The sequence below is a fragment of the Eptatretus burgeri genome, chromosome 7 (genome assembly GCF_056783735.1).
Source record: "Eptatretus burgeri isolate ZD-2024b chromosome 7, Ebu_testis_v1, whole genome shotgun sequence".
Taxonomy (NCBI): Eukaryota; Metazoa; Chordata; class Myxini; order Myxiniformes; family Myxinidae; genus Eptatretus; species Eptatretus burgeri.
In genome coordinates, this window is record NC_140967.1 from 19,825,893 (window position 1) to 19,853,145 (window position 27,253).

Below are 27,253 nucleotides of genomic sequence, written 5' to 3' on the forward strand. Positions count from 1 at the left end.
CGATTGACTGCCATGAAACATTAGCTCAAAACATTTAACGGAGAACACCGTGCAAGCAACCGAACCTGGAGCGTGCGAGTGTCGACCTACCTTGTAAGGAATATACTTCTGCGGATGAAAATCATTGCATAAACCACTCATCTTGGATAAACACAAAAAAAGGTACACCTGCAATGGCATGGGAATGTAAAAAGGTGAATCGATTATTGGTGGAGAGCAATGTCATCCCTCAAGTTGTGATTTCCTCTTCAGGCAAGAAGGAATGTGCTGAAATATAGACATCTCTAAATACCACTCGACCCCTCTTACATAGTTGAAACCATTTAGGCTGCTGGTGACGGGGTCATGGTATTCCTCATGTACTTTAATACAATATACCCAAAGATGAATGTATCTGCTCCAGGACCAACCATCTTTAAATGCATGTTCGTCCAATTAATTTATCGTGAAATATTTATCATCAAACTTACTATTATTATAGCTTATAAGTGAAAAATAAATTTACATGAATTGTAAGGGTGGAAAGAAAATGGAGATGGAGACGTTTGTGAAAAACCTTTTACCATAACCACAGGCCTTGTTCCACTTTTCCAGTATCATGGAGCCATTGTTCCATCTGTAGTCTTGAACAAAAGAAGATTGCTGTAATATTGCGGTTCCGCTGTCTTTTTTTCCTTTCTTGCCAATAGCATCGTGTGCGCTTCAACGGGGGTGTTGCTTCCCATGGTTGTATAAAAGTGTGGGATGAGGATTACAATTCACAACATTGGGATAAGTTTATGAAACACTTCTCCCATTGATTGAAATGGGAAGAGCTGATGATCCCACTTTGGAGTGCAACATGCTCCACACTGCTGTGCAACCGGTTGCATGATCAATTAGTTATGGAGGTATATTGGGGAATATCATATGAAAAGGTAAATCAATTCAAGAGGCAATCCAACCGAAGGTAAAGCTTTCTCTTTACTCCAAAGCAATACTCAGTCTGGGTTAAGCTGTAATCTTCATGGTATGGTGGCAATATATCTGCATTCGGCATGGAGCATGTATCAGCTCCTCAATGAACCTTACATAATTGTAAAATAATAATAACAATAAATAATAATAATAATAATAATAACGAGAGCAAAGTCGATGGCACGCCATCACAAATCCCCACGCTTCCCACCTAAAGTAAAGTTGAAAGATGGCAAAAAGTTCCACTAGGAATGACACAATATCAAATTCTGAGTTTAAAAAAATTTCCACATTTTTACCCGTCCCCTTAAGTCCCCACCACCTGGGGCATTAACCAATACAAGGTTTAATTTTAAAATGTTAAATGTGCCCATAATTGCATCTTTCACTGTTCTTGAACCTTCTTCCCAGGTGCTGATCAAAACCACCAAGTTTGGAGAATTTCTGCCAAACTGTTTAGGAGGAGATAGATTGGTGGACGGACAGACAGAACAGACAGGACAGGACAGATGGTGCCGATTACAATATCTCCCAGATTTATTTAAAAGAAGTATGGGGATAATGGCAATAGCTATTTACCTCTGTCACCAAAGTTGGAAGGAGGTCATGTTTTCACCCCCGTCTGTCTGTTTGCTTACACGATATCTCAAAAAGTTGAAGATCAACTTGAATGAAATTTGGTGGGCAGGTTGGGTGTGTGACAAGGACGAAATGATTCGATTTTGGTGAAGATCTGGATCCAGATACTATAATTTTTTGTCTTTTTTGCCATTTTTAGCTCGCCTGTTCGAAGAACAGAGAGCTATAGCGATACCCCCGGAGTGAGCGTGAAAATGTTAAAGTTTTTGGTGCAAGTTATTTGGAAGCTTGCCATTCATTTAATGTGTACTAGGATGCTAATATTTGGCATGGAGGTTCGTTTGGGGTATATTATTGATGTAGTGAAGTTGAAATTTAAAAAAAAAAAATTTTTTTATATTTTTGACCTGTTTTGAACATAACTTTTTGTAGCACATCAACATTAAAGTTTTTCCTTTCTAATGTTTTTATCTACCACAGTATTTTTTACTGATTACAATATACATATACATATATTACTTTAAAATTATTTGGATCAGACTTCACTGCAATGCTTTATAAAAAATATTATTAGACTAGTCTTTTAAAAACGATAAATGTATAAACAGGCGAGCATTGGGTGGCTTTGACACCAACTCTGGTTTTTTTTACCATTGATATGACCAAAACGATTATATATACATATACATATATATATATATATATATATATATATATATATATCTCAATTTTATTTGGCTAATTATATTCTACTGGATAGGGCATTATGTGGCAGAGGTACACACTCTACACAGTGCCTTTCTAGTTATTATGTTGGGACGATCAACAACGAAAACCATGAAAGCCAAGCAGCAGATGTCTTCATACAGCTAATAAGGGCAATAAATGGATTTCACACCTTGACCCAGATGCCTCATTCCAGTAGCCGAAAAGCTTGGGGCCCAAAACAGAAACAGAAGACTTTAAATGTCAAAACAACTCGAGACCAGCCGATAAGTATCAAGTATTGCAGACGCGTTTCGTAAAGACATTGGCAGACAACACATGCAGAATGTATCACCAGTATGACTAATACCCAGAGCAATTAACCGTCTGCACCTGCAATCCTTGTAAATAACTGGGTATCTGCAGCATCACAAAAATGCAGCCTTCACTAGAAGATGTGTGAGCACAACAATACGGAAGCTGCAGAAGAGTGGTACAAACATCAGGAGGAGAAAGTCGCAGAAACACAAAGTCACCAACATCCTGTGGACTATGCATCGCACACAGATCAAAACAGCAATGCCAACAATCCTGACATAATAGTGGAAGACAAGAAGGGGAAAACCTACCGCGTGCTGCTCACTGATACAAATTGCAATAGCAGCAGAGAGAAACATTCCATCGGAGGTGTAAATATGATGAAATATGTAGATCTGGAAATCTAAACACACTGAATGGGAAATGTGACTACCACTGCCATCCCTGTCATTGTCTGCGCTCCAGGTCTAGAAAAGAAAAAGGGAAAAATTCGAGGAATTCCCTGGAAACTGCTGATTCTATGAAGGGAAGAAAGTCGTGTTGCTTGGATCAGTGCACGATCTTCGCAAAGTTTTGAACGTTAATTGAACAACAACAATGACCTACATACTGCCAATGACTAACATGTTGTAAATAACTAGGATGTTGCCAAGGACTGTAATGGCCTCATCTCATAATTATTATGCTTATATCTGCTGCATTTGTGAATGATAATTATTATTATTAATATTAATAATTGCTTTAATCTTATTGGGAATTCATCTCAATGAGGAGGTATAATCTGTAAAGAATCAGGTATTGTTGAAAGAATACATCCCAATGAATGTATACAATGCATACTCCTGTAGATATATGCCCCCCTGAACCCAGAACATAATGCTTGGTGTTGGCTTAATGATGAGGGCGGTGGGCTTGTGATCCGAAGTTCAAATCCCACTCAGGTGTTGAATTAATACCAGGTGGGGTTGACTGCCTGTGATCCTTCTGTGGTCAGAAAAATGAGTGCCAGCATGCTGGTATACTGTCCCGGAGTGGCGACCCGTCCAGGATTGTGTCCAATTGTCAAGGAGACTGCTTAGGCAGCACCAACGCTCTGCACAGAGTATGGTCCCAATGGATGGATGGAGCCCGGAAACCCTTAGTGTCATCATTCCTAAGATTTGGGGTTATTGAATTGCCAGTGAATGTCATAGTTTTATGTTTTATAAAACCGATAATAAATATCTTGAGTCTTAATATGTTGCATGAACAAGGACTCAGGCCTGATGGTTGAACCAATAACGAGTCTTCAACTGTGACAGTGGCCTGACATATTCACCAAATCTGAATATACTAATGAAGTATGGGAGGTGAGGACGTGTGCGATTGAGAATATGAAAAGAGGAGGTTGAGGTGCTGGAAGGGGTATAAAGAGGAAAGATTGAGCAGGTAGGAATCTGGGGAGCATTGATGTTCAGGCACATCTGCGAAAAGACCACAAGAACTACATTTTCATAATCACCTTCTGAACAGTCATGGGAAGCAAACCTACACGAGCACATACATGCAAGACAACACGACGAGTCTGACCACCGAACACGTTTTCATGTAAAGGCTACTCAACAATGTTTTGTGAGTACGACAGGAAAACAGAGAGGAAGCACACTTGCCTTTTGAGCTTCTTATTTTGGGTTTGATTCTCGACCTGGCAATAAATTGTTGATTTGGTGCTTCACAAGAAGCATGTTGTATTAAATGGTGTCCTGTCCTTCGGATGGTTGTTAAGCTGGGGACCCGTCTGCAAGCATTGCTCTCTAGTGCACAATAAAAATCCCACGGTGTCTATTGCTAAGAGTAGGCCATTATGTTCTCGCGCATTGGTCCCCAACCTGCGGCCCGGGGGCCGCATGCGGACCGCGGAGCCCTATACTGTGGCCCGTGAGGACTTTCCAATCAAAACACATTTCCATGCAGCAATTTTAAAGGGGTTTACACAATGCCACTGCCGGCCCCTGCCGGCCGGTGCCGTGACTTGAAAAGCTTTACAGAATGCCACTGCCGCTTACCGCCGGGAGGAATCAAATCAATTTGATTTTACCTTCCGGCATCTTGCGGCAGTATTTAAAATTAATTGCACCCTGAACGGAAATTTGTTCAGAATTAGTGCATGAACAATCGATCGATCGAATGCATATAAAATTTATTAATTAAAAAAACAATACTCCAATAAACCCCCAAACGTTTAATCAATTTCTCAATTTTTTCTTCGATTTTTTTCTGGCTCCCAACATCCTTGGGAGTAGTGAATGCGGCCGTGGGATCAAAAGGTTGGGCACCACTGTTCTAGCACTTGGCCAAGTTCCAATTGTTCCTGTCCTAACCTGCCGTGGGACTTGTGCCCGTCGCTGTCTTGTGGTGGCCCTCAATGAGCTATCAGTGCACCAAAGGACCAGCAACCTCTCAGGATATGGTATTACACCAAACACAATGGCTACACCATTGTTGTGACCAACCCAGGAAATGCCTGACACACACACACACACACACACACACACACACACACACACACACACACACACACACACACACACACACACACACACACACACACACACACACACACACACACACACACACACACACACACACACACGATTGCTATTTTACAAGATAACGTTTCTGCAAAATGAACATATGCCTCACATTATACAACATGCAGACAATAGTCTTGGACATTATGGACAACATTTAACAAATTAATTTTTTATATATACATCGAACCACTATTGCCACCACAATCCCCAAGTGCCGCTGTCATCCTGCAAGAGGATCACGTAACTCACATCATCCAATAGGAGGTATCTATTGGATCACGTGAATTGTAAGCCAAATGCCTTTCGAATCACAAAAAAGATAATCAGCAACAGATTTCCTCTGAAATACAACCTTGGGAAAGCAAGTAACTTCAAACCAATCCCTTGTGCAGCGCAAAAGGCATGAAGGTTTACATGCAATGTTATTCAGAGTCTTCGGAACGATGAATCAACGAATACTCTACGGTCTGGTAAATATTGCTTTGTCATATTTGGAATAGATGGGGCTGAGCCACGATGGACACCACATGCCATCTCTTTGATGCTTCTGTTGGTGTTGAAAAGGCTGGAGGATACTTAATTTGTGTGATTGAGGATAATTCGTTATTTTGCAATGCAGGGATGTCATGGGAATACTATGACGTCATAGCAGACAAAGGAGTTTATCAATTGCTTTTTTATATTGGACACACTCAGTGCTCGATCCCAGTCACGTATCCTCTGAGCATATTATCGATGGCATCACAAAGGAATGCTTGCAAATTGTGAGAGCAACTGAAATTACTAATTTGTTTAAGAGTTGGCTTCAACAGACATTGCGAAAGACACAACTGAGAAACGAGGTGAGTAGGTGATTATAATGTGATCAATGAAAAATATTGGTTATTGGTTGATGAAGGAGGAAATTAGTGAATTTAAATTAAAATTCAAGGGGTGGGGGTGAGAACCAAAAGCACCATCAGGTGGCAAAACATTCCAAAACGATAATTTACAAACAACAAATTTACAAATGCAGGAACCCAAATCTTTCAAGATGGCAGGTGACAGAAACTTCACCAAGGTCATTTTGCAAGCAATTCAACATTCGTGTGAATAAAACAATTTATGCTTCCCAAAGGGATTCTCTTAATTCTGGTTAGAGTTCCACCAAACAAGTTTCTTCATATGTGTGCATATGTACTGTATGTTTTGGCTCAGTAGGCTGTCGCCGTGCTCGCGATGAGGTCAGTGGGTTTGAGTCCCGGGTTGAGTACATTTTTTTTTTCACACTAGCCCGACGCAGGAATTTATTCCTGTTTATTAAATTTATAGATGAGATATATCTCTAACTAGCAGAGTATCTGTCACATGGGTGATCTTGTTCCAAGCTGCAACATGTTCTTCTGATGCATCCCTTTATTTGGGCATGAATGAAGCAAAAACAAAGCTCCTGCCTATAATTCGAAACACCTCACTGCACTGGAAAACGTGGGGACAGGAATAATTGTAATACCCTTCCCCATGTGGAAGTGGTGCGACACATTTACATGGAGAATTTGCATTTCCGTCTTCACCACCCCCCCCCCCCCAAAGCCCACCAGCAAAGATAAAAACACCCCTCAACACTAATTGGGGTCATGCTGATCACATGTAGCAAGTATGGATGTAATCAGCTCAGAACTGTAGAAGGAGCAGCGCAACAAACAAACAAATAAACAAACATGGGTGATCCCAGTCCATGAATTATAGTGAAGACACACACACACACACACACACACACACACACACACACACACACACACACACACACACACACACACACACACACACACACACACACACACACACACACACACACACACACACACACACACTCAGAGTCTGCCGAGCAGGCACGCAAGACGTCGGCCATTATAAAGCTTGCAGTGTTAATGTGAGAAAATTCTGAGGTTATCCTGAAGACTCAATAGCTTAGTGGGATGTCGCTGCATTAGTGATGAGGTCCTTGGGTTTGAGTCCTGCAGAGTCAGAATTTTTTTCACACAAGCCCCATGCAGGAATTTATCCTGATCATTAATCACAAAAAAATGCACATCAAGACCCAGTATCTAACCCACAATTGGAGGTTACAACCAATCAGCCCTCACCGAATCAATTTCCCCAGGTGGCTAGGATTTAAAAAAAAAGGAACACCCATGCTCGTCCAGCCAAAGGAAGCTGCATAAAGCAGCCAAGAAAAGCTACACAAAGCTCTCTTCTGTTTCAACCCCACCTGGGTTCCTCTGCAGCTGCACACATTCACAAGTAGCATGTACATGAGAATCCCAATGCTACACGCTCCACTCAGCCGCCGGACCGGTTTCATCACTTGTCGAGTCATCAGCGACAGCGTAGACAGAAACGCACACCACTGAGGCCCCAAGCATGTACTACATGCAATGTCAACAAGTAATAAAAAGATTTTTTTTTTTAATGCAAAAGGATATAGGGACGTGACTCCAAAAAGTATGTAAACAAGGTAGGGATGGTCATAAGAAATGATCATGTGAAACCATCACTACATCATTCTTAGACTAATGGTTGTCCCTGGAAAAGACACTGTGTGTGCGCGTGCGTGCGTGCGTGCGTGCTCGATATAACTGTCTTTTCCAAAATCCATATCATCCCTACCTTGTTGACATACTTTTTGGAGTAACATCCCGATATTCTTTTGCATGATAAAAGATGTTTTATTACTTGTTTCTTTACTTTTTTTGAGAAATATATGCACAGATGTTCTACTGCTGATTTACGAATGTTAAAGTGCAAACTTTATAGACGTGCTCACATTGTCATGGTTCTATAATACTTTATGGACAATCAAACATTCAAAATAGTATGCGCTGCACTTTCAGTCACCGACTTCCAGATAATATTCGACCAATAAGCACACCCACATATTGGTCTGAGGGCAAATGTGTCTCACGGCCCCATCCTCATCAGGCTGATTGACTGTCGTCGTCCTGCCCACCTCTCTGTTCCATTCCTATTCCTTTACAAAGGAATGCAGTTTTGCGTACTTTCCATGGAAACCTTTAAAGCTATTAAATTTACGACAGGAAAGGATGCTGCACTAGGAAAAACTCTGTCTGATGGTACCAGTCATTGTCATTGAGAGAGGCAGCTCAGAAATTGGCCGTCTGAATATGATTATTATTATTATGAACAAGAAGATTTGCCGGTTTTGACTGATCTCGGTTTTTTTTGCGGGGGGGGGGGGGGTTTGCCATTGCTGAAGCGAGACAATCAGCTGAAGAGACCAAGTGGGTTCTCATATGTAGAATAAGCAACTTTTTAAAGAAGATACTCTAACTTTAGTTTGGTATGTAGCAGGTGGGAATGACAGCTTTTTTCCGCACCATCCCAACATAGAGAGTACTAGCACACTCTCTGATAGCACTTTTTTGTATACATTGTCGAGGATCGTATGAGAGCTAACGCACAACGCACAGCAAGGGGGGCATGAGACAAGAGGGGTGAGACTGGGAAGGACAAAACAGTGGGGAACAGAGACAACAGAGAACTGAGACAACAGTGGGGAACAGCACCCTAGTGCTGCGACACGGGCAGCTCCTCACACTTCACAAAACTGGTGACGTCCAGTGACCCACACGGTCCGTTGGTGACTGACCCGTGCCTCACCCGTTGTCGGCGCTGCTCACACCCACACGTGCACCACATGCTCGCTTGCCCACTTCTCGCTCATGTGCTTCCTCTCTGTCTTGCTTGCCCGCTTCTCTGCTTATGCGCTCGCATACTTCTCCGCTTGCACACTCCCTCTCTGGCTCACTTGCCTGCTTCCACGCTTTCTTTCTGGCTCGCTTCTCGCTTCCTCACTCGCACTTCCTTTTTGGCTCGCTTGCCCACTTCCTCGCTCGCTTTCTTTTTTTTAGAACAGATCTCCAATTATTTTTATATATGTGGCCTATCTCAGCGGACGCAGCATCCCCCCAAGCTCACCCCGCCCCACTTGCGCACCGTTACCATGACAACCCGTGCACTCGAAAAAGGGCGGGCCTCGGTGTTCGTGAAATAAATGTGTGTAAATGTTGCTGAAGAAAAAAAAGGCGGGCATCAGCGCTCGCGAAAGAAATATGTGCATAAATGTGTCTGTCGTAAAGAAAAAAGCTTCCTATAAGAGAGGAGATCTATTCTTTACCCTTCTCAACGCATCACATTTAAAATCCCATTAGACATGTGGATGGGGCTAATCTGGACATGCATTTAAGGAAATAACTGTCTGAGGACCTGGATGTGTGGATGCATTCATCAGACCAGATTCTGAAATCCGTAACAACATATATATATATATATATATATATATATATATATATATATATATATATATATATATATATATATATATATGTGTGTCAGACTGTCGGACCCCCCTATTTGCGGGTGATAACTACATGACGCTCAGCTCAGAAAAGACTCTGGACCCAAAAGACAAAAAAAGTGAAAGACCCTGATTCACTCTCTTTTTATAGAGCCTGGGGTGAAAGAGGAGCCAGAATTCGGATCAAGAGACCTGTAGGCATTTCCACACATCCATATCGGTGTGTAAATGCCAGCCTGAGAGGTAGCCCCACTAGACTCAGGAGCTGAAAATGGCCTCAGTTGCTCTCAAGCTCAGTCACACAACGGAGCTCTGTAATTTCTATTGGGCGCAGGTGTTCGGGAATGCTCTCCGGCCACGAACATGTGCTGGACTCCACCTGAACACTGTTAGTTAGTGTAGTGCCAGAGTTACCCAGTCGTCGCTGAATGAATCCCAGCACACATTCGTACTTAAAGCTACACACCAAAGTGTTCTGGCTCGCAGGCACCCACTATGTCCATTCCCTGGCATCACCAATAACTGTTGTGAGCATCGAGAGAGCTGATGGCAGTTGCCGTGGTTATAGTGAGGTGTAAGAAGCACTGTGGCATCTGCGGAAAAGTTGTTGAAGGATTATATTAAGTGGATGAGGAGATTGTGGTGGTGATGAGGTTGAAGTGGTTGGTTGTGGTTGAGGAATTGGTGGTGAAGGGGTTGGGCATAGGTTGTTGTGGGGATTTTTTAGGAGGAAATGTAGCATCATGGTGAGTGTGGTGAGGGTCTGATGTGAGGTGTCAGTTGGTTAACGACATGCTGTTTGAAGAGGGAAATGGCGCGCTTCTGCAAACGAGTCTGCGGTGATATTCGTTACTCCTGCGGCTCCTTCGGTAGTGTCACTGATCTGGTGTGCATTCACGAATGGAGGGGTTTGTGTGTGAAAAGTAAATACAATAAGTGAAAGAAAGAAATAGGGGATTGAAGACCTAACAAAAAGCCCTCCACAACACATCTTGTCCCATTTACCCACGAGACATATGGAAGGGCTAACTGAACGAAAACTAACGAGATAACTGTCTCGGGATTGCTATACGTTGGATGCCATTGCCTTGGGAGAGTGCGAGCTTCGCAGAACTGCAAGTAAATAAGTGTGTGTGTGTGTGTGTGTGTGTGTGTGTGTGTGTGTGTGTGTGTGTGTGTGTGTGTGTGTGTGTGTGTGTGTGTGTGTGTGTGTGTGTGTGTGTGTGTGTGTGTGTGTGTGTGCGCGTGTGTGCGTGTGCGCGATGGGCCAGGAAGAGGAAGGTGTCAAAAATTGTACTAATTTTGCATTGGCCTACATAATATCTTGATGGTCTCCAAATTGAAAAAAACAAAAGTTCTTCATTTCTACAAAATATATGGTGGCCTTTGAGAATGCAACTGCAATTGAAAAGTTTTAATGTGTACAAATTGATGAAAAATGAACTTTGTTTGGCAATTAGTCATGAACATGCTCAGCGTGACCACCAATTAGCCTTTCATTCTACCCCAATCGAAGGATGAAACATTTCACTTCTCTGTTCGGTGATACAAATCCCGATCTACTGCATCACAGAGTACCCCAACACTCACCCTCTGTCCCATGATGTTTGTGGCATTTGTGTGAAGTGTTCACTCTTCATAAAGTCCACAAGGGGGGAAAAAAACCCCAATTATTTATATCCCACCGATCATTCTGAAAATCCCAAATGTTTCTTTAACTATTTTGGCTGAATATCTAGAACTGCGATTCATCGCATTTCGACCCGATAGAGCTCTTTTTGGCACGCATATTCATTGTTACCGAGGTCTCTGCAGATATCTTTCTTTTCAAACTCTGAGAGGTCAAGAATTGTCTTTTGCATGGTTCAGTAAGTTGGAGTCTAATATTAAGGATAACTACATGAAGAAAAGTATTTGAAGAGGAAATGGACTTTTGTATTGACAGTAAAAACAATCCCATTGTTTTTCCATTCCTTTTGTTTGTTTTTCAAGAATTCTGTTCATTCTTTGCAACAATCTTCCTTTCTTTTCCCTTCAAACGTTCCAAGCGCCGATGATCGGAAAGGTCATTTAATCTCTTAGTCGGTCAATTACAAAGGAAAATTAATTGTTTTCATAATTGTGTTTATTGAATATTGTTAGAAATGTAAGTTTGCTTGAAGAATGGGTGATTTATGTCTCATCGTCTGCTTGGGACGTACAATATGTCTTGTTGTATGAGCGGTTGTTTGAATTTTTGTCTTTCAAGTGTTGTGTCAAAGTGGTCATATAAGTTGAAAGAATTCTTCCCATCCATCCATCCATCTGCCTCTCTCTCTGTCCCTCCTCCGCCATCTCATCATTGAATGACCGATTGTCCGCTGACTATGAATTTCAAGAAGGACAAAAAAAAAAGACTGCATTATCAGGAAGCCAAGAATGAGTGGAGAAAGTGCCAAATGTTCTATTCTTCTCCACAAGGCAGGGCACGTCACCCACCGTGAATGCAATCACAAACGTTTTAAGAGCGGGCTGGCAGGATCGGCACAATCCATGGAAAGGAAGCTTAGAGCAGAGTAATTCAAACCCCTTGCTGAATGAGGAATTTGATAGTTAAAGTTCCTGCTGCTTTTAAACACTAAGCAATCCATGCTATCATGCAAGAAAGTTAAAAACCAGGAGCAAAAGTGTCACACTGAGTAATTTTTTCTTGGCAATTCATGGTCAAAACTATTTGCGAAGGCCTTGGAATTATGGATCAGGCCACCTGGATATCTCTTAGACTATATATATATATATATATATATATATATATATATATATATATATATATATATATATATATATATATATATATATATATATATATATATATATATATATATATATTATTCCTCTTTTTCAGCTACAAGGATGAGGGTAAAATGACACCATGGTCAGTTTGTTATGTATCTATTATACATCAGCCTCAAAGATAGAACATTATCTAAGGGAAAAATACTGCCAAGCATTTACCTGTATCCTTTTGTGCCACATGCTGATCTCTACTGCTCGACAATGACATTCTCTCTTCATGCACAGTTAAAGGACCATTGCTAGTTTTGTTCGGGCATGTTATTGAGGAAGACAGAAAGTTATGTCTCTAAGCCAGTCATTTAACATCACAGTACACATCTTTTCCAGGTGTTACCCCGTGATGCCCTCTCCGCACTCCCTCTCGACTCCTACATCTCGCTCAACCATGGCTCAGACGAGGCACACATGGGCCCTCCACACCCGAGAAACCACAGTGGGTTTCTTGCTGTTTTTGATGCCGGCTTCTATTCCAAGAGGCAAGAGATTACGCCGTAATAAGCTGGGGTCATGTTTCGAGGCTCCACAAACTCCAGATCCGCTGCGACTTCCTTTTGAGAAGGCTTTGTTCATGTCCAGACGGCATTGAGGCTGCATGTCAGACCTTTTCTCTAAATTAGCGGGCAACTGGAACAAGGTCCTCGCGTACAGGACCAACAAGCTTAATTAGGTACAGGCCGCGTGGCTACGAGACTTGGCTCTGACTTCAGAGAGGAGGGCCAGGGGCATGCAAAGACACGTCTGTTCATGTGTTTTCCCGGGAAACCTTTTAGGGTGCCACGGCTGCAGCTGGAGCCTGCATCACAGCATTATTGCGAGCTCGAAACGGAGCATTTTCAGGAAACAGTCACAAAACGTTACACAGTTGATGATGATTTGAGCACTCTGCAGAGATTGGTCACCAAATAACCTTGAGGTAATCTCACTCTTTACTAAGTTCTGTTGAAAAAAGGAGATAATCTTGACAACAAATGAGATGTTTCTTTCATTGTTTCGTCATAAACTGGAGGAAAGGGCTTCAACAACAGGATCCTGCAAATGAAAATTCTCCAAAATAGTTAGTTTCGAAACATACATACATATATATCACAAAATACTTTGAAAGGAAACATCTACATTTCAACCCCATGAGAAATACATGACGATTAATTAAAGGAAAGATGGTCCTGACAGATTATCTTCGAAGTTGCATGCTCATCCTTAATCTCTGTTGTCTGTGAAATGTCCACCTGGTGCTCCTTCATAAGTAGGGAGCTTAATCATGGAGAATGCCTTCTTTTCGGGTGAGGGGGGGAGGCAAGAGAGGGTGGCGCGGGAGGACGATAAGCCAGCTAACCCATCTGAAAGTGAACACCTAAGACTACATGTCAAAGATCCCTCGGCACCTTTCGACCAAAGGTGGTCATTGTGAGGAGGATGTCGGCCAAATTCCAACTCCCTCCACCAACCAGTCCAATGGCAAACCACCCAGTGTATTCCCAACAGGGAGACCGCTTCAGCCTTGTCTTCAAGCATGCTATTTGATGACGACGACTTACAAGCTGACATTTTTATATACATCGTCTTTACGTCAATATCACCTTTAAACTCAACTATCCCATATATGGCATTTGGCACAGACCCCTCTCCCCATATATGTCACAAACTTGCTGACCAACCTTCTCAACAGCATTTGAATGTCTTTTTGTGCTCTTATTTGACTGTGCTTTATAAGCACTGCTCATAACAAAATAAAATCCAATGATGATATAACAAATAGCAAAGCTTAGCCTCGGTGACATGTATCTATTGAAGTGTACAGTGCGTCACTCCCAAACTCTCCACCACCCCCACAGTTGGATAAGAAAGGCCATGGAGGTTGCTTCACCGTGCAGGATAAGTCTCCAAACCTGCTTGCGAGTTCAGCTGGAGAGCCACAGTTTTGACAAATAAACAAGAAATAAACAATAAAACAAGGAGGCTCGTTTACATTCGGTCCGACTCAAATACCCGTCTTAGCTGCTGAGGCTCATGAGATGACATTGACAAAATAATAATAAAAGCGATGTGTTTCATGAGATATATTTATTACATAACAGGTGCCAATCTAAAATATGTTCGAAGGCTATTTTCCAAAAACTAGAGGAATGACAGAACATGGCTGAGATGACAGCATACAGAACAAAAACAAAAATACTCGAATAAATACATGAAATACAAGAAGAAGGTCAAAGTGGTTTTAAATTAATATATATATATTTAATTTCCACTTTGTATACCAGGCAGAAAGTTCATTATGGGAGAAATGGCCATCAATGTATTTGTCCAGGACCATCCAAGACCGACTAATGTTTTACCTGAAACAATATATACATTGACCTGAGGCTCGGGGAGGAGCTTGTACATATATATCACATGCTGGAAAATGACATCAGTAGATATCAATAAAGTTTAATATTAATCATAAGAACGTTCGTAGACAAATGATTACGGGATCAAAAATGATTACGGAAGAAATTGGATTTGAACCCGGGATTTAGCTTGCATCAGGAGATAGGGGTTCAATAGGAGTACACTACAAGCCAACTCACTCAAATCATTTAATTAATATACACAAACAGCCTCCGTGGTCTGTGCAGACATTCCTTGCGACAGCTTCACGAGTGTCTGATTGAAAAATCCAAAATACTGCCGGATCTTCTTGGGCCTGTTTGGTTTCCCGAAAAGGCCCGTTGCTCGAACAAAGGGTCAAAGCCCGGGTCATGTTCTTAGCCTTCAGCCATAAGCGTACAAATCGGTGCCGGAATAGACCGTTTGAATGCTTTCCACACCTTGTTGTATTCGAGAATGGATTTACTCGAGTGAAAAACCGCGGTATAAAATGACCCGAACAAGGTGACCTCCGTACCCACTTAAGCCTACTCTTTGAGTTTCCGCATCATTTACCCTTTTGTATCGTCGAATGAAGTGTAAATACGTGATGTTCCGCTCATCACCAAAGCCATATGGGTATGTGAGCCCAGGCTGCATCCAAGCTGTACTACATTATATAGGATAGTACAAAACAAAGATAAAAATCAGCCTCTTTCATTTAAAAAAACGAGACGGGATTTACCAAAACAATAACAGTGTGTAAACTCGAATGGCACGCGGGAGAGAGCAAACCTCCGCCACCTCATACCTGATCCACGAGAACATATTGGGCCCAATACGTTTTTGAAATATCATGCAAGATATCGTTTTTTGCCCTATCTCTCAATGAAGAATCACTTTAAAAATTAAATAATTCTCGTATCCAGATCCGGATCCGGATCTTCACCAAAATTGAACCATTTCGTCGTGGTCACACGCAAAAGCTGTACACTGAGGTTCATATGAATCCGTCCACAATTTTTTGAGATGCCATGCTATATATTAGTGTAGCACTATCTCTCAACGGTGAAGAATCACTTAAGAAATTATCAGATCAGGATCCGGATTCAGATCTTCACCAAAATTGAATCAATTCTTCCTTGAAACACACCACACCCAACGTGTCCACCAAGTTTCATCCGAATCCGTCCACAACTTTTTGAGATATCATGCTCTATATCGTTTTTGTCCCCATCTCTCAATGGTGAAGAATCACTTTCAAAATTCTAGTAGCCGGGATCCGGATCTGGATCTTCACCAAAATATAATCACTTTGTCCTTGTCACACACCCAACGTGCATACAAAATTTCATCGAGATCTGTCCACGACTTTTTGAGACATCCTGCATACAGATAAACAAAAACAAAAAAGAGTGGGTGAAAACAGAACCTCCTTCACCTTCGGTGGTGGAGGTAATAACACGGCGTTTACTACACCTGGCAAGTGAAAATTATTTGCATATTAGTTTTTTTTTATTTATCATGAAAACAAAAACATGCAAACTGACACTATCAGGGAATAAAACGTACACTGATATATCGTTGAAAACAAACAAACAAACAAACAAAAAACAATGACAGAACGTGAAGAAGAAAAGAGTGGCACCTGGGGGTGTCAATGAGCAGCTTTTCAAAACACATTAGGACAGGGCCATGAAAGGAATGAGGATATGAGGGAGTTGGACAAACAGTGGAATAGAGAAGGACACACAGGTGTCCAAAAATTAATATATCACCAACTAGTATATTGCTCAGAAATGAAAGCTCATGGTCCTACGTTTCGACCACCAAGTGGGCTTCATCCGCGACATTTTTCATTTTGGCTCTTCCTATCCACATCCTTTTTTGTTTGTTTATTTGCGATCACGCGAGTAAGCTGTCCGATAGCATGTGAGACGACTAATAGGAAACTCACAATAGCATGTACAGCAACAACTGATAGATAAGGATGGAGAAGATCACTGCTTGCCTCCACTAATTCAGTCCTCTTTTCTCTCACCTGTGGAAGCAACGTCCTCATTCTATTCAATCTCATTCTTCCCTGCTGTGCTTCAAGAGAGCTGTTCTTCACCAACTCAGGTCATCCCCCATCCATAACCAAGATATTTTCTACCCTCACGAACCTTCCCTAAGCCCACCCCATTTCCGGGCTTTCAGGTTATCGGGCTCCCCCCGCCCCCCCACTCCCTCACCCACCGCAGGTGAATTCACTTACCTTGGCAGTGATATTCCTGTCTCTGCCGGCTGTGAGTCAGAGGTCAATAGACGTCTGGGTCGGGACTGGGGAGTCATGGATTCACTGGATCACGGGGTGTGGCGCTGCCGGTACCTGGGCGGAGGACTAAAGTGCGAGTCTTCAGGTCCTTGGTGCTTCCAGTCTTGCTCTATGGATGTGAGACTTGGACTCTGACCAAGGATCTGAGACGGAGACTTAATTCCTTTGGTACCAGGTGTCTTCGGAGAATCCTTGGCTATCGCTGGTCGGACTTTGTGTCCAACGAGCGGTTGCTGAGAGAGACTCAAATGAGATTTGTTACCTGCATAGTTCGTGAGCATCAGCTGCGGCTGTATGTACATGTGGCTCGTTTTCCTGACGCTGATCCTGCTCACCAGTTTCTCTCAGCGAGGGAGTCTCGTGAGTGGAGGAGGCCAATGGGCCGACCACGTGCCTCGTGGTTGCAGCAGGTTGATCGGCATCTCAAGGAGATGGGGATGGGCCTGGCATCTGCCTGGGGGATTGCCAGACGGAGGCCCCTGGAGTACCGGCGGAAAGTGGACGCAGCGACGGGCTGCTCTGGCGCATGCTCCCATACCTGACCTGACCTCACCCTCCTCTTCAGGTATTTTTTTAATTCTTGGTCCATTTTTGCCTTCCTTCAGTTCCCCTATTTCATCCCTCTATCCTGCTTTTGACGTGTTCCCCTCCCCTCAATAATGTTGTTTTGCAATTTCATAACCTCTGCCACCAAAGGGGGACAGCGGTTATATTTTCACCCCTGTTTATCATTCTGTCTGTGAGCAGAATATCTCAAAAAGATATGGAAGGATTCAATGAAACTTGGTGGATGAGTTAGGTAGGTAACAGGAATAAGGTGATTCGATTTCGGTCCAGATCCAGATCTGGCCAATTAGTGTTACAAAAGGTAAAGTATTCAACTTGGCGAAAGTATGCACTCTTTCAGAGATTTTTTTAGTGGTTTTATCTTGAATCCAACAGGGCTGCCAGACCACGTGACCGATTATGTTTACATTTTCAAAACTATATTCCCCATGCCTGGTCAATTATACATACGAGGTTTCGCATCGATCGATTAAGCGGTTCCAGAGAAGATTTTTCTTTTTAAAGGTTTTCATTAAATCCAATATAGCTGCCAAACCATGTGACCTATGACATTATTGTCATCAAACCCTTTCCCACATGGGTAGTGGATTATATATTTGAAGTTTCACATCAATCTGTGAAGTGTTTTCTGAGAAAAACATTTTTAATTGTTCACCCCCAATCCAGTATGGCTGCCAAACCGCATGAACTATGATGTCATACTTACCAAACTTTATTCGCTGTGGCTCGCAGTTTTGTAAGCACCCACGTAGATATCACTGCTCGCAGTTATAAGTGACAGTTCTTGGGATAAACTATCCATGAGAAATATAGTTTGATGAAAATAATGTAATAGGGTAGCATCGTCATTGGAACAGTCGGCGTGGGATGGTATCATCGTATGATTCATAGGAATGGGCATCGTTCATGATCCAGTATCACTGCTCTTAATTACAAGTGGCTGTTCTAGTTATTATTATTATTATTATAATATAATGTTGATATAGACATATAATGAAAACCAAACATAAAATGTTTCATTCTTTTGAACTATTGCGAGTGTCACTCATCAAACTTCTTAAACTCCCTTGTATTTTGCATAAACAAACCCAGGAAATATTTCTCCTTCATTTCAAGGTCCTTTTCCTTCTGAGATTGTTTTTGTTTCGTTTTTTTCTAACCACTTTCACACAATCCAGTTACAATTCCTACAGCGACATTGATAAAAAGAGATTTGTTTTCAATGATACTCTTGAAAAGTTCTTTCATTACCGTGTGTTCGTGCCTAACGTGTAAAAGCTGTGAGTTTTTGCTGCATGCCTAGTGCGAACATGTACAATCATCTGCAGTTACCAGCTCACCTCTGATCATCATGCCAATGTTTCGTTAGCCGAAGATTCGTTCCAGCCGTGCCCACATGCACTTGGTCTGTTTTCAACTGTCCAGCTTCCATGAGAGAATATTCTCAGAAATGCTGGCATCTTATATACAAGGTACTTTCATACGAGGACATCTCATAGAATGTTTTCTTCATTTTTTTCAAAAGAGCCTTCATACATCTGCATAATGTCGATGGTGTAAGTGGAGGAGGATTACTAATAGGTGCAGTGAGAATAAAAGGGTGTATTGGGTGAGGGAGTAGGGAGTTATTGGGGTATGGCCTGCATGTCTGGGTTACATGGAGCGGAAATAGCGCGTCTCAAATGCTTCCAGGTTCTGTGGCAAGTCCTTTGAGCCCCCCTCCCTCCATCACCCCTTCTTCCTCCCTCGGTTTTTTTTACTTTCTCCACTAATGCTAGGGCTTGGACATAGGTCAGGTTACAAGGCAAGGTAAGGAGATGCCCAGGCATTGGAAGGTAATGGGGGAGAGATTGGAAGGTCAGTCTGCCTGCTTTTCCCGTCTAGACTGCAAAGGCCACCGGATGCTGACTCGTGGCAGAAGGAGCAGGGGGTTGCGCCGCTTGGGGCTTTTTGGCCATGTAGTCTTGTCTGGCCACATTGTTCCTCCATTTGCTGGATGAGGTCAGCCAATTAATAATAAAAAAAACCCTCAAAATATTCCTGAAGGAAAGCCACATTTGATGTTGCGGTGCAGGACGCGCTTAGGGATGAGCTGGTGTGTTCTGTATGCGCCATTTCTGCTTCTGCAGCACGTGGCTGATGCTTCGGGATGACAGCGTTGCTTTGGTGATATCCAGTGACAAGCAATTACCATTCTTATCTTGCATTTATCCTGCCAGTGCTTTCAAATGCAGAGTATGGTCATCTACGGATCACCCAGAACTGCATCTTCTTTCACTTTCCAAAGTGTAATATTCGAGATGATGATGAGCTGCGGCAACATAAAAGCATCATCCTTTCATCGTGATCTTGGTCCTTTTCTCACCATCTGTCTCCAGCAGCAGGATTCTCAATGTTCCTCAGCGAATCGACAAATGGCCGAGCAATGCAAATTATTTTCTTTATTGATTTTCTTGGAGGATATATCAATAGAAATTACAATATTGCATTATTGTAATATATTTAAAGCGTACGGAAATATGGCGGGATATTTGACCCCCAGCGCTCCCCTCATACATTCCATCCATGTCTCCCTCCCTCCCTTTAAATTCCTCTCTAATATCCAAACTTTTTTCCCCCTTTTCGTTTCTCTCCACCCACTCTACCTCAACCTTCTTTCTCTCTCCCGTCATTCGCCTTTGTCATCATCTCAATCGCTTTTGGCAAGAATCATTCCATCCCCCACCTCCGAGTTAAAAAAAAATGACTCCCGGTCCGAACGTTTCAAATGGATGATCCCTGATCTTAAACAAATGTAATATCGAATTCACTTACACCGGTTTATTGTACAAATCAATGTGTTGAATAACAAAAACAAACAAACAAAAAATTATCGGTTACATCGACAAATCATAATTTTTCTCTCTCAAAAAAAAAAAGTCAACATTTCCGAGCTCCTGACCTTCACTCATTCCCATATATTCTTACTGAGTTCATGCTAGTCAACATCACGTGACCATGGAAGACAAAGCATGAATGGGCACGTGACCTTCCTTTCCTTTCAAAGTATAAATTGTGTTGAGATCATGGTTACTGGATGCTGTATAAGTGAATCTATTTGCTTTGCTTACTGCGTAGACCTCCTTACAAGATTTTCACCATGAATTATTGAAAATTAGAAGGGCACTCGGTGGAGCGCATACCTCCGCCACGTAATGCCTGATCCACGAGAACATATCGGGCCCAATACACTTTTCAGATATCATGCTATACAGTACTATATCATTTTCGGCCCTTTCTCTCAATAGTAAAGAATCACTTTGAAAATTAAATAATTCTCGAATCCAGATCCGGATTCGGATCTTCACCAAAGTTGAATCAATTTGTCGTGGTCACACACCCAACATGTCCACCAAGTTTCATCCGATCACGTCCACCACTTTTTGAGATATCGTGCTATATATCATTTTTGGCCCGATAATGGTAAAGAGTCACTTCAAAAATTATAGTCGTCGGATCCGGATCCGGATCATCTTCACCAAAATCGAAAGCAGTTCGTCCTTGTCACAAACTGAACCTGTCCACAAAATTTCATCCGGATCCGTCCACAACTTTTTGAGATATCCTGAACACAGACAAACAAACAGACAAACAGAAAGGGGTGAAAACATAACCTCCTTCACCTTCGGTGGCGGAGGTAATGATACGGAAACAATTGAGTGACCTCCAATCATTGCACATACCGGACATTCACCAACGGGATTTGCTGCCTTTGTATAACACCACGGTGATAAGAAAATTCATCAAATTTCCTTAAGAGGTGCACACAAGATGGCTAAGATGATAAAGAAATAATTTTATTAGTGATATGAGATACCACAAACGTTAAGAGTCAAATAAAACAAAAAGTAGATTTGGTAGTTTGCGAGCCTGCAGGACGACTGTTCCTGGATCTATTTGAATGAGAAGGATTTCTTGAATGGAATTAATAAAAGAGCATTTTAATTAAACTCTTATATATTGTTATCACTTCATCCTTGAGAGAAAATCGCATCCAAGTTTAACACGATAATTATCCGAGATTTTGTTTCATTACTGCTGAATTATGTCAACCATTAATGAATGAATTTTATGAGAATTAAATCTTTTTGAAATTTTGATATTTTCTCTGGACAGAAATTCCATGAGAGAATGATATTTTTTAATGTTTGAATGCTATTGTCACCAGAACAGGGGGTTTAAAGAGCCCAAAGGGTATTTGGAAGGCTAAGCCATGTGCTCCAGAAAGCCCAATCCTCTGGTTAAGTAGAACACCCCCCCCCAATCAGAGAGCTCAGAAGAAGGCTTGGAAGGCAAAACAAGTTGGGATTAATGAAATAATGCACAATTGACATTACAGCAGAGTACAATGTCTGGTTACAATATATGTATGCATATATGTATGCATATATATATATATATATATATATATATATATATATATATATATATATATATATATATATATATATATATATGTTATGAAAATGGCTTAGGTGTTAACAAAGCATTAAATGTTGATTAGTTATCTCTTAATGAATGTTAGCTTAAGTGTTTTGGAACCCTAGTTTTGTAAACCCAGCGCATGTGCGACCCTTGCGGAGTGAGGGGAAAAGCCTTGTAGTTGGCACGTGTGGCAGTGGATATACAAGCCAGCTGCAGAATTGGCGCTGATGTCGAGTCAGGAAGAGTCGATGTCAGAGACAAGTCTGCAGTGAGCCGCAGAGAGTCATTAAAGGGGAAGGCAACAGTGTCGGTGTCAAGACCGTTTGTCAGTGTCTCACAGGTGATGAGTCGGTTAAGAAGGGGCTCAACACGAGAGACAAGTTGGAGACAGTCAGAGTGCGAAGAGAGATGAGGACAAGGTCGGTGCCAAGCTGAGTCCCATACTTGGCTTAGTTTGAGCGTTTCTCAGCATTCCATATGCGGCACGAGTCACCGGGCTCCCTTTTGCGAGCCCATGGGCACCTCACAGGCACCTCAGGGAAAGCTCCCCTCCACAACCACGTCCATTTTTGTCCAACTCTTTCCTCTGTCCTGCATCCCTGAACAAGTCTGTGCATGTTTATTTCGACTAAAATAGGCGGAGTCCATCTCCAACTCCATTAATCACATTGTACTGATTTGGTTTTTCCCCTTTCTTTTCTATTCATTGATTTACTGCATCTTCCCCATGCTGGTCGTCAAGCTCAAAGCACGTCACGGCAGCGATTGCGAATCACCCTTCAGCATCAGCCCGCCCCTTTTACCGAAGGATCGGCTTCTTCTTCTTCTTACCATAAAATCGAAGAGAGAGCCACATGGAGTTTTTGTGTTCTGAGAAGCCAGGCACACTGCTAGAAGGAACGATGAGCCACACCGTTCATTTATTGTCAAGCCCAGTCCCGTGTACAACATAATTGTTTTCACGACCTTTACAAACCACGGTTCGACAGAAAGTTGTGAATTAATGGATCAGGCTGCTGGGAATGCAGGGGAAAAAAATGGCGTAAAAATTGACACTTCCGCATAGTTTGCTGGCTCACCGTGCCTCAACGTGACGTCAGAGCGAGTCAAGACCAGCACCATCGGTGAGTGGGGTTATCACTCTACTGGCTCAGCCATTTGGGGGTACCTCAGTGCTTCCACAGCGGCTCGAGAACCTGTCAAAGAAGGCACCTGGTTCGAATCTTGCACTTTAAAATCATTTTAAAATCACATACAAAACTCAAGGTGCTCTGTGCGGTTATATGGCACTCGGTGAGGTTTATATATAGCGCTGTTCACACAAAACCATCATGGCGACTCCAGATCCTGACAAAGAAGGCACCTGGTTCGAATCTCGCGCATTCTAATTCGCATGTCACACTCACGGCACTCGGCGCTGTTTGCAACCGTGTGGTGCTGCTCACATGGAATGATCAACATGGCTGTGTGGATGAGGTCGCATGGACAGATGACGTATCTATGACATGTGATGATTTCTCGAGCGCAGAAAGTACACGAACCTCATGACGCACATACAACCACCCGTTACTCATCCTTACAATCAAGCCCCTTTTCCAAGTCCACGTTCATGCTTCCATCCGTCACTCATCCAAATTAAATCACACTCTCACCGTAACTCACATCAGCGCCGAACCCCTCACATTCGCAGTACATTTGTGCACATGTCCATTATTCTCGCAAGTTTGTTCCATTTTTGTCCCTGAAGCTTCCGGTGTTACCATGGTCACTAATCCATGCAACCACGCCCCGAGCATAATAACCACGCCCCTCAGCAATTCATCGTGCCCCCATGTGTTTTTCACCACGCCCATGTGACGTGCACGTCTTTTCTGGTTGTTATTTATTATCCCGCCCCCCCCCTCCCCGGAGGGAGGGAGCGGGATATTGTAATCGTCCAGTTTGTTTGTCTGTCTGTAAGCAACTTTACGGCAAAACGGCTTTAGCAAACACGAGCAAATTTAATCAACAGGTGGGCAATGAACGTTGGACGACCCCATTAACTTTTGGGTCCAATTGGATCAAAGGTCAAGGTCAAGGTCACGAAAAGATCAAAATCGTTTTTTGCTCATAACTTCGTCAAAAATGATCCGATTTACTTCAAACTAAGATAACAGTGAACCTTATTCTATTTGTCACTTATAATCCTACCCATTTCTATAGTGAAAATGCATATTTGTGAAGATCGGTAGGGTCCGAAGTTTTGGGGGTCATGGTCATCGGTCAAAATTACAAATTTTCCATTAAAACTAAAACTCTCTCCTCTTCTTCTTTCGGCTGCTCCCGTTAGGGGTCGCCACAGCGGATCATCCGTCTGATCCGCATAGAGATTTGGCACATGTTTTACGCCGGATGCCCTTCCTGACGCAACCCTGGTCGCCTCTTACGACACAGGGATATGGTACACCTATTTAACCAGGGTATACACCGGCCCAGTATACTGGTACTCATTTCGCCGACCTCGGAAGGATGACAGGCTGAGTCAACCCCCTGGTTTATTAATTCAGTGGCCCAACGGGGCTTGAACTCAGGACCTTTTGGATCCCAAGCCGCTGCCCAAACCACTGCGCCAACACCAGGCTCCCATTAAAACTAAAACATGGTTACGAAAATACAAATTTATGGGAAAACGGCTGGCTCATACTGTCAAATTGTATCCACAGGTTGGTAATGAACCTCGGATGACCCCATTAACTTTTGGGTCCCCATGAGGTCAAAGGTCAAGGTCAGGTCATGAAAAGGTCAAAATAGTTTTTCGCTCATAACTTCATCAAAAATGGTTTAATTGACTTCAAACTAAGACTAAAATATTCCTTATAATCAACATTCAGGTTAAGGATGTATCAAATTTCAATTTGATCCCCAAAATAACTTTATGCCTTAAATGGGCAGGATTTGTTGTGCCTGGCACCACTTGTTAAACTTGTTTTGCTAGAAAGCATTCTGGCTGTGGATTTTGAGCTACAGACTTGCCCTCCAACATAACCAAGTTATCTTAAAAACCGAAACTGTGCACCAAACGTGTTGTACAATCAAATTAATTAATCCTTAACGCATTGCACCACTGAGTCACTGCACATGCGGCATCTTAGGAGTTAATCTTTGGAGGCAGAACACCTCCACTCGGCATCTGAGGGGTCGATCTCCAATTGTCTCACCTCGTTCGTTAGGGAGACCGAGGTGTGTGAGAGAGAGACAGAGAGAGACAGAGAGAGACAGAGAGAGACAGACAGAGAGAGAGACAGAGAGACAGAGAGACATATATATATATATATATATATATATGACTAAAACTCTCGTCTTGTATCTATGTATGTATGTTCCTGAAATACAGCCAAAACGGTACACAATCCACGATTGGACTTCGGGTTCTGGGTTTGGGGCGTCGGCAGGTCTCTCTCGGGGCTTACTGCCGACTTTCTCAAAGTTAAGATCCCGGTCGTTATCTGTCCCGTTTTTACTGCTTATTTTTTCACCTACATGTTCCTGTGTGTTCCCAGTTCGGTTTTGTTTCAAAAATCGTGCTATTTTGGGAGTTTTCGTCGACCTTGTCTTACCGGGTTCCTTGAGGCCTACCCATCCTTCCCCTCTCGGTGTACGATCGTGTTTACCTGTATTCTCTCCCGATTACAATCGATTCCTATTTTCCCAATGTCCCCTATCCCTCCCAATCTAAACACTCTGTTTCTTGTCTTAAATCCAAAACAAAAAAACCCAAAACAAACAAACAGAAAAACAAAAAAAAATTACCTTTCTCCCTGCACACCCATGAGTCCCGATCCTTCTTCTTCTCCTATTCATCTTACAATTCTTCTTCTTCTTCTTCTTCTTCTTCTTCTTCTTCTTCTTCTTCTACTTCTACTTCTACTTCTTCTTCTTCTTCTTCTTCTTCTTCTTCCCGGCACACCATCTTTATTATACTGTGCTGACCCTCTCTCGCCATTACCTTCACAATTTCTTCCTACAACCTTCCATTCCCGAATCTTACCTATTCTGCAAAAATCAATAATCTTCCTTGTATCCTTTCGATCTATCCATACACCTCCTGTAACCACGTGTCTCTTGACTCTTCCTGATATTTTTCATCGACCCAGCAGCTTCACTCGACGTTTACAGTCCCAAACTCACCACACACTTCCACGATTTTACTTCAACCTTCCCTTTTCCGAATGTTACACAATCCTTATTTAAAACAAATAATTTCACTTTTGACGATACACCTCCCATAGCCAAGTGCTTCTCCCGGAACCACGTGATCCATTTACACCCCCTGCGTTTACCGATCCAATTTCACCTCACGATTTTTTCTACAACACTTCCATTACCTAATCTGATGAAAACTCTCTCAAACAATAATAATAATAATAATAATAATAATAATAATAATAATAATAACAATAAAACGATCTATAATAATGCTTCATCTTCCTCTTTCACACGTGTGGTACTCTTTACTGTATCATAATGCACAACTCTTCTACTATTGAAACAGACTGCTCTCAATTCGACCTCCTTCATACCTTGCCTAAAAACTCCAACTGTTACAGCGTTTCTTCTCTCCATTCTCTGAATTCGCCTTTATTGCATCCATCAAGAATTGTCTTCAATCACATCTCTGACCAAAAACTTACAAAAAAAAAAAACCCCAGTGAAATGAGAGCGAGAGAAGAACCTTCAGAGTTTAGGCTTTATTCCATTTGATTGGAGCCGCTTCTGTGGGCACACCGGGGAATACAGGTTCAGCTAGGAGTACATAAGCAGTAACGTATACATGTGTAATTAATCATCGCAGAATAAATCCGCGTAAGCACGGAGTTCGATATAATCTCCATTCTCACCAGTCAATGAGCACCTTCAGTCAACGAGCACCAAGTGAACAGCCGATGTAAATGGCAATGCCCCGGGGACAATCACCCCGCACCGCGGAGACCTCCCCTTATACGCGAGACGCACAACATGTGATCCCGCGTCATGTCCCTCAATTCACCTCAATTCACCACACCCAGTTTGCGATGCATGTTCGCTTTCCATCAACCATTCTTTTTTTCCAATTTCAGTGCCAACTCACCCCTCTCACCCCTCCCTCTCACAGCAACCATCACACTCTGCTCCCTCCAAGCCTCCCTCTCACCTCTCTCAAAAACTCCCCCTCACCTTTCTCCCGCAACTCTCCCCACTCACCCTTCTCCCACCATT

At 42.4% G+C, this 27,253-nt stretch overlaps 1 protein-coding gene across 1 annotated transcript in view; it reads right to left on the reverse strand.

Moving 5' to 3' along the window:
- BCL11A (BCL11 transcription factor A) overlaps window positions 1–26,156 on the reverse strand; it is a 395,854-nt gene extending 369,698 nt beyond the window's left edge. Inside the window, exons 1-2 of the mRNA XM_085887578.1 lie at window positions 25,808–26,156; window positions 23,098–23,214 (exon numbers count right to left, since the gene is read on the reverse strand). Of these exons, the coding sequence (XP_085743704.1) occupies window positions 23,098–23,140 (43 nt within the window). The 5' untranslated portion in view covers window positions 23,141–23,214; window positions 25,808–26,156. The remainder of the gene's footprint in view (window positions 1–23,097; window positions 23,215–25,807) is intronic.
- Between the last annotated feature and the right edge of the window lie 1,097 nt (window positions 26,157–27,253).